Below are 13714 nucleotides of genomic sequence, written 5' to 3'. Positions count from 1 at the left end.
CCCCCCTCCCCCGGCATCCTGGTCATTCGGCCATGTGGCTTCCGTCCCCGCCTCTGCCTTTACAAGGCCCTGCTCCCTCCTGTCTGGGTTACCCTGTATCCCTCTGGTAAGGATAGATGCCACAGCATTTAGGGCGCCCAAATAGTCCAGGTACATACCCTAAATTTAATCACACACGCGGAGACCCTTTGTCCAAATAAGGTACCAGGTCCCGGGATTAGGCCCCGATATGTTTTACCCGGGGGTGGCCGCTGTTCGGCCTGAGACGGTCAGACACTAGACTCGTTGGGAGTTTGGCCTGGAAGGAATCCTCACCGTAAGGGCGGTTTCAGGTCTTGCTGGAGTCTTAGAGTGGAGGTGGGTCTGCAGCATTGTAGCACCGCGCGTCCCACGCAGCCTCAGCCGTCCTAGTAAGAGCCCGTTTCCAGCGCTCAGCATCGCCGCCTCACAGGCCCTGCTTTCCTGGGCGAGGCCCTTCCCGCATTCCCGACGATCCCTGTCGGGACAGCACAGAAGTGGCCTCCCTGAGCTGGGGGCCTTTCCAGCGCTCTCAGGCAGATCCAGCTTTGCTGTCCTAACAAGTGCATCTGTTTGCCTGTGCTCCGGGGATTCGCACCTTGCTCTGGCCGCCTGATCCTGAGCTAGAAGGTGCCGGGAAAACCCGCCCCTGTGGCTGGAAGCCACGGCTGCCGCGAGGATGCTTCCGTGTGAAGGAAGCCGGCATCCCGTGAGGCGCGTCCGCGCGGGCCGGGGCTGTCTTCTCTGAGGGGGCGAGACGGGCCAGCGGCCGTCCCTGTGACTAACTGGGCACGCGCGGTGTCCTGTCTGGCGACCTGGCTGTTTGCGTGGCTTCATTCAGGCGTTCGAGCGTCTTCCTCTCCCCTGCAGGCCCCGCCGAGGAGGGACCGGGCCACCCCTCCCCACGGGCTCCCCCTCTGCTCACCTTGGACAGACAGCGGGGACTTCGCCACTGATGAACAGGCAGGGTCTAGTGACCTAGGCACCCGTTAGCATGTCGTCAATATTATTATGTATTAAACTCACTCTGATTTGACCTTCCAGGTGGACGTGGTGGTTCACCGCCTTCCCGGACTCAGAGCCTTCGTCGTGTCCCTCAGGTTCCTTCCAGTTCTAGCCTCTCTCCCCGTCCCCTTCCCTGGGACTTTTCTGTCTTTGGAGCAGAGTATATGCTGTTTAAAAGATAGAGGAAGAAAATCGTTTACGTCGAACTAGAAGAGCAGTTCTTTCTTTCCAGAGCTTTGAGAAAATGATCACACGTGCTCTTGCAGCAGTTGAAGTGTGTTTCATTGGGGTTTGGGGGACGTGATGTCTGGGCCCGTCGGGGCCTCCCCCGTATTTGGTGCCTTCACCTGATTCTGTGACCGTTAATTCTCGTCTGTTCTGCGCAGGCTCCGTCCTCGCCGCCTTCACCCGTCGCTAATGAACCAAAATATGAGAAGCGCTGGCTGGACGCCGTGTCACTCCCTCTGTCCATGGCTCGGGTCTCACGGTGCAGAGCTGGAGCACAAAAAGTAAGGTGTGTGACCGATGTCTGGAGTGGGAAGCGCCGATAAACCCCGAAGTGCGTGTCCTTGTCTCCAGCTGGATTTAGCATTTGCAGAAATAATCATAATCATAATAAAAGTCAAGCATCATAAGAAAACACTAGTCAGAGCAGGGGCTGATTTGTCGTCAGGAGGGTTCTGTCTAGTGGTGACTGTGTTCATTCTTCTGAAACATAGTCATCAGAAGAAGAAATCGTATTTTCAGTTTGAACTGTTAACAGAATTAGATTGGAAGTAAGACTACTCTTATCCACGTTGCAGAAAAGTCATTTCAACCCCACGGGCCTCACTTTCTTCATTAATAAAATGAGAAGGTTAGACCAGCACCAGTGTTCAATAAATGCTCACTAGTTTTCGATCCTGGATAATGAAGTAACTTCAGAGTTTCACCTGTTAAGGTTGTGTGTCCATCACTGTTTTGTGGAATAAGGTAGCATTTTTTCCCTCTAAGTTAATGCAGTGTGTCATCTGTGCTGTCCGGTCACTGTGGAAAGGCTGAGAAGTACATAGGTGGTGAGTTTCCTTTCATTCTCAAGAAGGTGGGGAGAGAACAGTGTGAACAAAGGAAGAGCGCTCGTCCTGGAATTGAGTACTTCCTTGATGAGACACGTGTGCCCGCGGAGGCCGTGCTCGCGTGAACACGAAGCGTCTGAGGAAGGCGCCCCTGGTGGTCACACGCCCCTCCTTTGCCCTGGGAAGTGCTGTCAAATCCCAAGAGCAAACCAAAGGTTTCCATGTCGTTTTATGGAAACAAACATATCTTATTAGCTTTGCTGACTCTCTCATGATTTTAATGTGGGCAGGAAGGTGCAAAAAGTAAAATGAGGGCTTCCCTGGTGGCGCAGTGGTTGAGAGTCCGCCTGCCGCTGCGGGGGACGCGGGTTCGCGTCCCGGTCCGGGAAGATCCCACGTGCCGCGGAGCGGCTGGGCCCGTGAGCCAGGGCCGCTGAGCCTGCGCGTCCGGAGCCTGTGGTCCGCAACGGGAGAGGCCACAGCGGTGAGAGGCCCGCGTATCGGGGGAAAAAAAAAAAAAAAAGTAAAATGAATGACTAAAATTCTGCATTTCATCGAGTGTGTTTGTCTGACTCACATCAGTATTAACGTGCACGTTTAGAGAGGATGCTGTCCCCTCCCCTGCCCTGTAGCCCTGTGGTCGCACATTTAAGAGGACAGGATGCCTGAGCACGCGGCCTCAAACAGCCTGTGTTGCTGCAGCTCCTGTGCTCTCTCCCTAGGGACCCTCGCTCTGGGGCGTGCAAGGAGCAGGTTTAGAAATTGCCAGCTCTAAATCAAACGTTTTTTAAAATCTAAAAGCCAAAGCTCTAAACTATAGCCTGGGAAGGATTTTTAGGAGGTCCTCTGAGTGGATGAAAAACAAGTGGGACGAGCATGTCAGAGGTCAGCGTCCTGGGGCTTCTGTCATCGTCCAGTTGTAGCACAAAAATCTGTCACCAGCTGCTCTGCGTTTTCCTTTATTGGAAAGTACAGTAATTCGGCCAATGATGGTTGAGGTTCCTTAGTTTTCCGAAAACGTTTCAAAAGATTCTCTAAAGAGTAGACACATATTTAAACGTAACATTGGAGATACATATTGAAATGATAAAACTCAGTTGTAGTGAGTATGACGGTTCCCATGTCACATCGCCTCCAGGGCTGCAGGGTTGTCCTCTGCCAGGGGCCTCTCTCACCTGTTCGCTGTCAGGTGGACGTTAGTGTCAGCGGTTCTTGGGCACAGTGGGAACTAAGCTTTTACATAAGTTAAACATCACTATTAATGAAGGTCTAATCATTGAGTGCCCAGGACAGGAAAAGATGGTTCCATAAGAATTTGGGGGAGAGCATCTTGATATGAAACGAAAACAGGCGTAAAAACAGCACGATGCCCAGTGAGGGTGACAGCCAACTCCTTACAAAGTGGGGCTGTTCCTCGAGTGCTCACGTAGGAAAATAGACCATGTCTGCAGACACTGGGAAGCAGCCGTGAGACATCGCAGATTCCTCGGCAGAAGCTCGTGCTTTTGGCTATTAGGTAGTTGTTAGCACATTTCTCCAACACTGCGAGGAGGAAAGCATGCTTCCTGGGACCACTGACGGCCCCAGTGTGAGAGTTTTCCGAGCAGGACCCTCTCCGTTTTCCGTTGCTACATAACCGGTTAGTGCAAATTTAGCTTCAAAAGTGTGTGTGTCATCTCACAGTCTCCACGGGTCAGCTGGGGTATGTGTGCCGGGGTCTCCAAGCCGATGCTGGGGTGTGACGGGGCTGCGCTCTCGCCCGAAGCCGGGGGCCTGCCCAAGGTTCTCGCTGGTTGTTGGCAGAATTCAGGCCCTCAGGTCTGTAAGGCTGGGTTCCCCATCTCCGTGCTGGCTGTCACCCAAGTTCCAGGCCACATGTCCCCTCACCTACAAGGCAGCAACAGATGACCTCTTGTGCATGGAATCTGACTTCCTGTCTCTGACCTTCAGACCCAGATGTGAAGGGCATGAGACCACGTCGGGCCACCTGCAATAATCTTCCTAATTCAAAGCCAGCTGATTTCAGGTCTGAATTACTTTTGCAGAATCCCGCCTGGCAACACCTAGCTTTGTGTCTGACAGAATAACTGGGTGCAGCTGCCTGTGCCCCGGAGGCTGTGATCTGAGCTTAAGTTCAGGGAGTACTCAGACCCATCTTAGGAATCTGTCCTTCGAAGACGCACTGAGCCTCGTCTGCGGTTGACTGTGCTTTTCACGTCCCCATGACGAGTCCGGTTAGAGTCCCAGACCTGGGCTGAGCAAGGTTCCGCCTTAGTGTGTGTATTTCAGGCTGAGGGGTCGGGACCATCCTTAAGAACAAGAGAAATGTGTGCTTGCCAGACAGTCAGTCCAGCCGCAAGGGAGCTTTTACGAGGCAGCCTCAGACCAGACGATCTAAAGCCTGGGGCTCTGGACTTGGGCGAGAAGAGGGGAGGCGGATGGTGTGGAGGAAAGAACAGGGTTTGGAGGGAACCGTCTCTAATCCCACATTGCCTCTGGGCCCCTTGCGGCCGCGTGACCTGCCCTCAGGGAGCCCCTTCCTGATAGCCAAGCGGGCAGGACATGATGTGAATTCTCCACCGCTTCCTAAGATGGTTCATGGAGAAAGCGTAAAATAGCATGAGGTTTAAGGGAGCTTTTAAACCCCTTTAGAAGTGTGCTGACAGGTGTGGGGTTACCGTCATTGTTAACCGTTTGTGGGCTGAGGGATATGCCTGAACAGGGGGAAGGAAACTCAGATCCGAGCGATCGCTGCCAAGTCGGCAGGCTCACCCGCGCTGGCGGATTCTTCACATGAGGCGCTGCTTTCTGTGCTTCGGCTCAGATGGGCCCTTCCCAGGGCTCTTGTTCTATGTTGGCCTGAAAAAGTGTAAGGAGTCACTTATCTCGTTCCTTTTTCCAAAGGGACGGAAGGAAACTAAAGCTTTAGTTCTATTTGTCCCACATCTTTCATATTTGTGAAAATAACAGTGAAATGACGTCTTTTCACTGACAGTAATACCCCATTTGGCTTTGTAGGAGGTCCCCTTATTTCAGAGTAAAGAGCATGGAAGGGACCAGATGGGCTTTACAGCAGCCATACTGGAGACATATTGCAGATAAGCACATTTTCAAAAGTGATGCTACAAGTCAAAATTATCCTGCTAAATACTCTGATCTGTTTTGCAAAGGATGGTTTCATGTTTAGATACTTGTGCCAAAACCCCCTCTCCTGTAGTTGGGAAATCCTCAAAGTGCAGCTCTCTTGATGCCGGGGGTCGAGCAGAGCAGGAGAGACAGGATCCCAGGGCCGTGGGCATCTCCACAAGAGGAGGGGCTTCTGTGGGGTGGGGTTCGTGCTAGGGGGGCCATAGCAGGGTCAGGAGCTCAGGGTCCGCTCTGCGCTGGGGGCTCGGAGAGTGGGCCCCCGGGGTCATTGTTGAGTTTGACTACATCCAGGAGGATGCAAGTTGGGGTGTCTGGGAGCAGGGCCGGGCCTGTCCTGGGGGAGCACTGTCATCAGGGTGGGATGAGGGAGGGTCTTGGTGGCCAGACATCCTTTGTGTTTCCGTCTGCTCGGGCAGGATTTCGAGCCCTTTTCTGTCTTGTTCCTGGAGTTCAGGGAGAGCCCTCGCCTGCTGTGGGCGGTCTCGGAACTGTTTATGTTCAGCAGAAGAATCCCACAGCCGGTCTGGGAGCCGTCGGGTGTCAGGCTGGAACGGAGCTGTCGGGTGTCAGGCTGGAACGGAGTCCCTCCCCAACCCCCGTGTCCTCCACCTGCCTTTTGTCTGTAGAGAAGTTTTAGTCAAAGAATAAGTTTAATCAGATAAAAGAGAAAATGCAGAAGCAAAGGAAAACAAACAGGACAAAATGATAAGAGTCTAGTCAGTGAGCAGAGTCAAGGACCTTTAGTCCCTCCTCAAGGGCTATAGATCATATTCTGAGCCGTATCCTGGGAGCCGTCTTGTAGACACTGAAACCCCGCCAGTGTCTGGTGCGACAAGTGAACTCCACGATGACCAGGCTGTAGCCATGACACAAGCTGCCACAATTCAGAGACTTGACCTCAAGGGAATGGGAACAAACCGACCCTGGAACCGAAGATTAACTGTACTTAAGACAGTCAAGATGATGCTGGTCAGACCACGGCAGCACCAATTTCAAGGTGATGGTCAGAGCGGACCGTGCTGTTTCTGCAGGGAGCCCCTCCCTCCGTCTATAAAAGCTCTTGCCCACTGATTGTCAGTGGGGAATGGGGGGAGTCGGCCTTTGGACAGGAGTCCACCCTGCCCCCAGGTTGCTGGCGTCCAAAATAAAGCAAACTTTTCTTTCCACTTTCCTGGCCTCTTTACTGGCTTTTGAGCAGCGAGCAGCCAGACCCCACTTTCAGTAACAAGGCTGCTGTCTTTCTCAACTCACTGCGTCTTTAATTTTTTCTGAAATTTCCATCGTGGGGAGAGAAGGTTAGGGCGTGTGTGCTTATTGAGAGGAAATGATGCCCTGCTAGGAATGTTCCCCAAACGTCTGGGCTCTGGCCACGCCCTGCACACAGGGTGCGGACGGCCTGGGAGCACAAGCTGGGCCAGCTTTATCCGGGGCAGGAGCTGCCTGGTCGGCCGTGTCCTCAGAGTCGCGGGGAAGCCCGGCCTCGCGACAGGGTCGTGACAGGACAGTGGCTGGGGTGCCAGCCGGGCTGCGGCCGCTGTGGGTGTGGACAGAGGACGCTGTCCCCAGACGCCGGCGGAGAGAAGTGAGCCTTTCACTTCACCGTGCGCTCCTGGTCCTTGATCACCGGCTTTAACCCTGGAGGCCAGCCTGCCTTCTCTGTGATCGTCTCCAAACCACGGGCCATGTGAGTCGCCCCTGTGTAGACGTGCTGCCCTGGGACGGTGGCTTCTCACCACAGCCGGAAGGCATGGCGGGTCTGGACGGTCCCCGGCGGGAGCGGTGATCGTCTAGGTCGCTGTCCGGCCCTCTGGGGCCGGGGGCTGCCGGGGAGGCCGCTGCTGACACGTGGAAGGCTCAGGGCCCCTCCCTCCGCGGCTCGTGGGAAGCGCTGCCCACTTGACCCCCGAGGACCGTTCTGTAAGCTTCCCTGGTCTGTGCTGCTTAGGACTCGAGCTGGGTGACCCGCACAGCCAGGCCCCTCCTGGTGCAGCCGGCGCAGAGCAGCTCCGAGTCGCCGTCTTTGGTGCAGGTGGCAGGGCTCCCGCTTCTCTTCGCTGGGTCTCACACTTGTCCCCAGCCCGCCATCCCACACGTGCGGTATCGAGACTTATCCTGGGAGATGCTCCTTGTCTCTGCTGGATTCACTGCCTCAGAAGATGTTTTCTCTCTCTCTCTTTCCCGGTGCATCAAATGGCAATTTCTCAATGTAGCACCTCTTATTTTACCTCCGAGGATTATTCATGGTGACCGTGAGGGGATCAGAGCCCCAGCTACTGAGAGATGCCGCAGAGCCTCAGCCCTCGGATGTTCGGGTCTTTTCTTCTTATCCGAGTAGGGTCGGTGTCATCACAAGTCTTCCCCTTGGAACGTTAAATTGATTTTCCTTTCCTTTGTGTATAGAAATTTAATGGGCTTTCGAAGTTTGAAATGACAATAAATAGGAGGGCGTTTTAAGGTGGGAGAATGGCGTCGCTATAGACGAGGGGCCTCCTGTGGGCGCCCTGCGTTCCTGAGAGCATCTCCAGGGTTGGCTGTCGCCTCTCTCAGACCCTCCATCTCCACCAGCTGCTGAGGGATCACATGTCTCTGTCCTCATTTCACCAGCATCCCTATCGTCACAACAAAGCAAATGAGCTGAAGTGACAGAGTTTCCTGCTGCTGAGAGGAGAGGGCCTCAGTGACCTCGTTCTACCAGATCAAACTACCCCGGGCACAGGGAGCAGGCAGGCTGCTGTCTCTAGGAACATGTCCCATTGCTCCTTAGATACTGACCCCAGGCTTGGGGGTGTGCAGGGGAGCCCTGCTTTTTATGAATTCGACCAACTTTCTAATTACTTCTGAGGTCAGACTCTCAAAAACTGACCTAGTTCCATTTGCATTTCCATTCCTGCCTCTGCCTGGCAGGTGGTCCTGGGCATATGCCATGTGACTCTTGACTCTTGACCCTTGACCCCATGCCTTGCCCCGTCTGTCAGTCACTCTGCTTCCCTCCTCTTCTGACAGCCAGCAGCCCCCTTCTCGTGGCCCCTGCTCTGTTCTTACCCCGAGACCACGGCTCCTTCCCCAGACTCAGGACCGGCGCTCCCGGGGCTTCCTGGTGGAGCAGTTACCAGTGGGATTGTCCAGGATGCAGGATGCTTTCAGTCATGTCTAAGGGGGTAAAATACCGTCCTGGCTGAGTGATGTCCTGGCACGGAGATTTGTTCCTTCGCTGCACTCAGCCCGGCGGCCAGACTGGTGTTGGGTGTTCGGGTTAGAGTTTGCGTTTCCAGTGTCTCCTTGAGATGCAGTGTTTCTGTCTCAGAAGAAAGATCTAAGTGATGAAAACTCGAAGTGCAAAAAACGGTCCTGTTACTGGAGTCGTGGAACTGTTCCAGCAGACTTAAACAAACATGTGTTTAAAACAAAGCATCAGGTATGGAAGGAATGAACTCTGCATAGTCCTAAAGGCAGCCTCTGTGTGGTTTTACTGCACAGAAGAGGCGCCGGCAGTTTTCACGAGGTGGCCTGATGTTACAGTTCAGACTGTGGGAGACCCGGCGAGTTCCGGGGTTCCAAGACGGGGTCCCGCACCGCTGCCTGGAGAACCACTCACCCTCCTGGTGTTGGCCACCTGAGCCCCGTCTCAATGTCCCCTAAGAACTTGGAAATGTTGAATCTCCACCATGGAGCTTGTGCAGGAAACATTCCTTAACCACCATTTAGTGCCACGTGCTACAGAGGGGAAGAAACCTCCTTTCTGTCATCCAAGTGTTGATATTCTAGCAAACGATTAAGTTGGAAGAAAAATTTAGATGTCCAAAAGCTGTGAGGTGTTACAGTGCAAGGGTGGGAAGGACCGTCGGACCTGGAGGACGCAGGTTGTTAGAAGGGCCTTTGGGAAGGAGAGATGCAGCTCTGAAGGACACAGAGCATGCGCGGATGTGACGAGCAGGGGTTGCTGGCAGGGGGGCCACGTGCACGTGTGTGTGGACACGGGTGTGCGCATGTGTGTGTGCATATACATATGTATATACGCGCACACATTTATACATATATCCATAGGGTTCACAGCTAAAAACATTACTTCTGGCTAATTTGGGAAATATAAATGTGTGGGGAAAATGTTAATATGTTAAAATTCTACCATGAGATAAAGCTACATTATCACCTTAACGTATGTTTGTCTGGACTTTTCTATAGAGAGAGAACATTGTGGATGGGTGTCTGGACATTGGGATTTAATGAGACTTCTGTCCTGTCGGTGTGCATAGTGTGTACCCACTATTCCTTTATAATGAGACCAGGAGCTTATTTTTCTTTTAAAACATATTTTTGGGACTGCTCTGATGTCGTTATGCATACATTGTTATTCACATCGCCCATCATTTCATTAGAATAGGTAGTATGGTAAGATTATGGAATGAAAAGGTTAAAACGTTTTAAGGCCTTTAAGACATTTTGTCAAACATCTAGTTTACCACCAGAAAGTTCATCCCCGTGTCCATTTCTCTTGAATAAGTTCTTAAGTTAGCTTCCTATGGAATAAATAAGAAAATATGTTTAAAAATCAATTTATTATGCAAATAAAACTGAAGGTTAAAAAGTGAGAAAGTATTGACCAATAAATCCATTGCCTGACACCAAACTTGCCTATTTCACAAACATCCATTGATTCAGTTGCTTTCAGGGTCTAACAGGCTCTTCGTTTAGATGAAAACAACAAGGGTTAAGTAGTTAGAAGTATGGATTTGAATTTAGAAATAAAGGCTAATGAGCACGGGGGAAACTGGAGGGCTATGTGGATAAAACGTGCGTTTTTCAAGGAAGGAATTGTTACTCAGAGCACTCCCCAGTGCAGATTACAGCCTTTCAGGAAGTTCATGTATTTTCACCCAGTAATTCAGATTTTCCTAGTAGATAAATCAGCAGACACAGAAGTAGGAACTGGTTGTACTCTTTGCTCCACATGGCACCTGCTGTAATGTGATGCTGGGTCAGCGGTCACTCCCATTAGAATGGCCCCCCGTCGACTTTGAAGGAGGTATCCAGGGATTTGAAAGGTTTGCTTCATGGAAGTGAAAGCCTTCGAGGGCTGATTAATGCCTCCTGGACACAGAAATCCTGAGGGAAAGACAAAGAAAATGCAGAGAGACATGCAGTGTCTGTTATGTCTGATTTCCTTATTCATAGGATAAAGCTGCAGGTTCCATTATTCAAAACGGTTGTAAAAAGAAAACGTCAAGACTTAGAAGTGCCAGTGATTTTAGCCACCTATGAATCTTTTAGAATGTGTTTTATTTTTATAGACAATAAAGATATTTCTCTGTTCTTGACTTACAGTATTTTGAATTTGTTCAAAGCAGTTTCAATCATTCTGTAAAGGGGAATTTTCAAATGCATGATTAATTGTTCAAACATGGAGAATTTAAGAATATAAGGAAGACGATTGCACAGGTTCTGCAAACATCTTTGACAAGCACAGAGCCTGGGTTCTCTGTCCTGCTTGCTGCCTGTCCCTGTGCATTGAATACATGTATAATATTCTTATATTTATGCGTGCGTGTGCCGGCTACAGCGCTGTCACTCCGCCTACCTCACCGACCTGTCCCCACGGCCCAGCGAGCGGTCCTTCAGGCGCCTGCTTTCAGATGAGGAGGCCGCGCCCCTGGCCGGGTTGGGAGGACAGTGGTTTCTATGTCAGCGGGCGGTGGGCATGGGAGGTGGGAGCCTTTTCCACCGTGCTGCGTGTTCTCCAACATTTATTGACGCGGCAGGTATTCTAGCGTGCCCGCTCCGTGCAGCGCTGCCATAGATGTTGCAGGCTGAGGGTGGGCAATGAGCAAACCCAGGAGTCTGTGCTCTCTGGAAGCTTCCTGTCCGGCAGGAAATGCAGGCAGGAAACAGGCATAAGATCAGACCAGCAGGGAGACCTAGGCGAGGTGGTTTTACCTCCGCTTTCTTTCAGTGGGATCCCTGGGAGGGGCTCTGCCATCTGGCTCGGGCGCCGCCCACGTGGGACCCTCCACCCTCACACCTCTCAAGCCCCTGCTCCATGATGGGCGAGGGGCTCGGAGGACTCGGACCTGGTCTCAGGATGGTGATCAGGGTGCAGAGGAGGACAAGTTGGCCTTCGGGGCAGCACGAAGGAGAAGTTATCTTTCTTTCCTGGACTTGCTGGACTTTTGTTGTGCCTGGAATCTTCTAGGAATAGTGACTTTTTAATAAACAAACTGATACAGGGAGAAGGGTGCCTGCATTTAAATTGAGTCTCTATGTTACTGTTTAATATGGAGTTCTTAGAGATGCCGCTGCATGGTGGGGAAGCAGAAAGAAAATATTTCTCTGGCTTCCATGAAAAAATAACACACATGCCACAGAGGCAGGCTTGAAATGTGACATGTGAATGGCAGTTGGGAAATTTTTTTCAAATTCTGAGTAATATACACGTTTTTCTCTCATTTTGTCTAGTGAGTGTTCATAACTCTCAATATGAGTAAAATAGACAGACACCGACCCTTCAGCTTCCAGAGCAGGGGGGCTTCAAGTTCTTCAGAGCAGAGATGCTCTGCGCTGTCAGTCCTCCCTGGATGCTGTCCAGGTGTAAATGGTCAGGATTGGCCGGAACCTGGGGCCCTGGATGGCCGTGAGCCATGACTCGTGGGTAAGAGGTTCCGTGGGTCATTTTGGAAGCTCGAGTGTTTTCGTTCCTTAAAAAAAGCACACAACGTGTTAAAAAGATGATTTATAAACTTTGAGTTCTTTTTCTCCAATGTTGAAGCTTTGAGGGGCAATTAAGAACGCTCAGTACTTGGAGCCCGATTTGGGTCATGCTGGAATTCCACGGCACAGCTGAGGTCGGTGTGGGAAGATTGCCTGTCGCCACAGGCTGCAGACGTGGGATGCAGACAGGTGTCCAGCGTTAGGGCTGTAACATAACTGAGATGTGCTGTGAGGTCACCGGCATCCTCCAGCAGCTGGCCTGGTAAGGGTACTGATGCAGAGCGTCTCAAGAGGGACTGTGGGAGGGTCTGGGCAGGGCTCGGGGGCTGGCATCTGCAGGGGCGGGAGGGAAGCAGCAGGATGCCGGGGGGATGGCCCCCGGGGAGCTGTCATCTGAAGCGAAGTGGGGGAGGGCGAAGGGGCAGGAAGAGAAGATGCCCACCCCTCCTCCTCCAAAGGCAGTGCAGACTCAACATTGAACTTGCAGTTCCTCAATCTTCTAATAAGTTAAGATACACGTACTTTGAACCTATTGGAATAGATTTCTTTTGCTTAGCCAGAAACTGTGAATTGACTCATTTCCTACGGTGTGAAACTGTCTTACCAGTTTTCTCTTTGAAAATCAAAAATCCTCTCAGGGCTCGAAGGAATCCTGGAAGCAGGTAGGTTTCCAAAAGCAGGGGCAGCGTCAGTTCTTCCCTGGCCCTTGACAATGGTGTCTGGGACTTGGCTTGGTTTCTACCCGGGAAACTCACGCACCAAATACTCTGCCCTCTCTGGGTGTAGGTTTTACTGCTGATTTTTAAAAGCTGACATGTGACCTCACAGAGCACGCTGAGTCCCGAGCAGCGAGTACTCTGGGATTTCTGGTTCTGACTGTGACCTTGACCATAGGATTAAAGTCCTGAGAATCCTGAGCAAATGCCATGACCGTAGAACCGTGAGGCAGGATCCGCCTGTGGACAGGGGAGGGACGTTGTAGGGGAGCCTGAACACCGCACACGTGGAAACCTGAGAAAATAAAACCTCGTACTCAATCAGGAGACATGAATGTCCATCCATCGTTCGGGCATACACGCACAGAGTTTGGATCATTGACTCTAATTAATATGACTTTTGTACAATAAGCCAAAGTGCGAATTTGTTTTCATACTTTGTTGGTATGTTGGAGTCTGTCTGTCATCAGCATTCATGCAAACACTTTCACCGTTTCTGCTCATGTAATGTTTAATTTGTATTGCTTTGCTTGACAGATAACCTCCCTGGTAGCAATGTTTGTATAGGATCTGTGGGTTTGGTATAACCATATTTACGTTACCCCACTCGTTTCTCCCAATATTTCCATTTGTGGTATAATTGGCATTTGAAGACCCGTTGTGTAGACAAGGATCTTTTAAAGGTTAGGCATCTAGCTTGTCTCACACATCTGAAGCATGAACATGCTGGATTCAAAACTCATCCATTTTCCTCAGAGAGCTGTCTACACCCCCTACGTGGGCTTTTGTAGACGCACTTTATCAGACTGAGAACACTTCCCTTTAGTCGTAGTTTGTTGAGTGTTTTCTAGCATGAAAGCATTTTGGATTTTGTCAAGTGCTTTTTCTGCATCTGTTGAGATGATTGTGTGATTTTTTTTCTTTTATTCTGTTGCTATGATGTATAACATTTCCAGATGTCAAACTGACTGAATTCCGGGGGTAAATCCCATTGATGGTGGTATATAATTCTTAATAGATGTTCCTGGATTGAGTTTACTAGTATTTCATGGAGGATATTTGCATCCATAT

At 51.1% G+C, this 13714-nt stretch overlaps 1 protein-coding gene across 1 annotated transcript in view; it reads left to right on the top strand.

The window, feature by feature from the left end:
- Positions 1–13714, top strand: part of SNTG2 (syntrophin gamma 2) — a 152739-nt gene that overhangs the window by 84682 nt on the left and 54343 nt on the right. The window contains exon 10 of the mRNA XM_007469259.1: positions 1410–1537. Coding sequence (XP_007469321.1) covers positions 1410–1537 — 128 coding nt within the window. The remainder of the gene's footprint in view (positions 1–1409; positions 1538–13714) is intronic.

This window comes from Lipotes vexillifer, unplaced genomic scaffold, assembly GCF_000442215.2.
Source record: "Lipotes vexillifer unplaced genomic scaffold, Lipotes_vexillifer_v1.1 scaffold356, whole genome shotgun sequence".
NCBI classification, from domain to species: Eukaryota; Metazoa; Chordata; class Mammalia; order Artiodactyla; family Lipotidae; genus Lipotes; species Lipotes vexillifer.
Note: the sequence above shows the minus strand (reverse complement) of the source record. Positions and strands in the feature narration are given on the sequence as shown.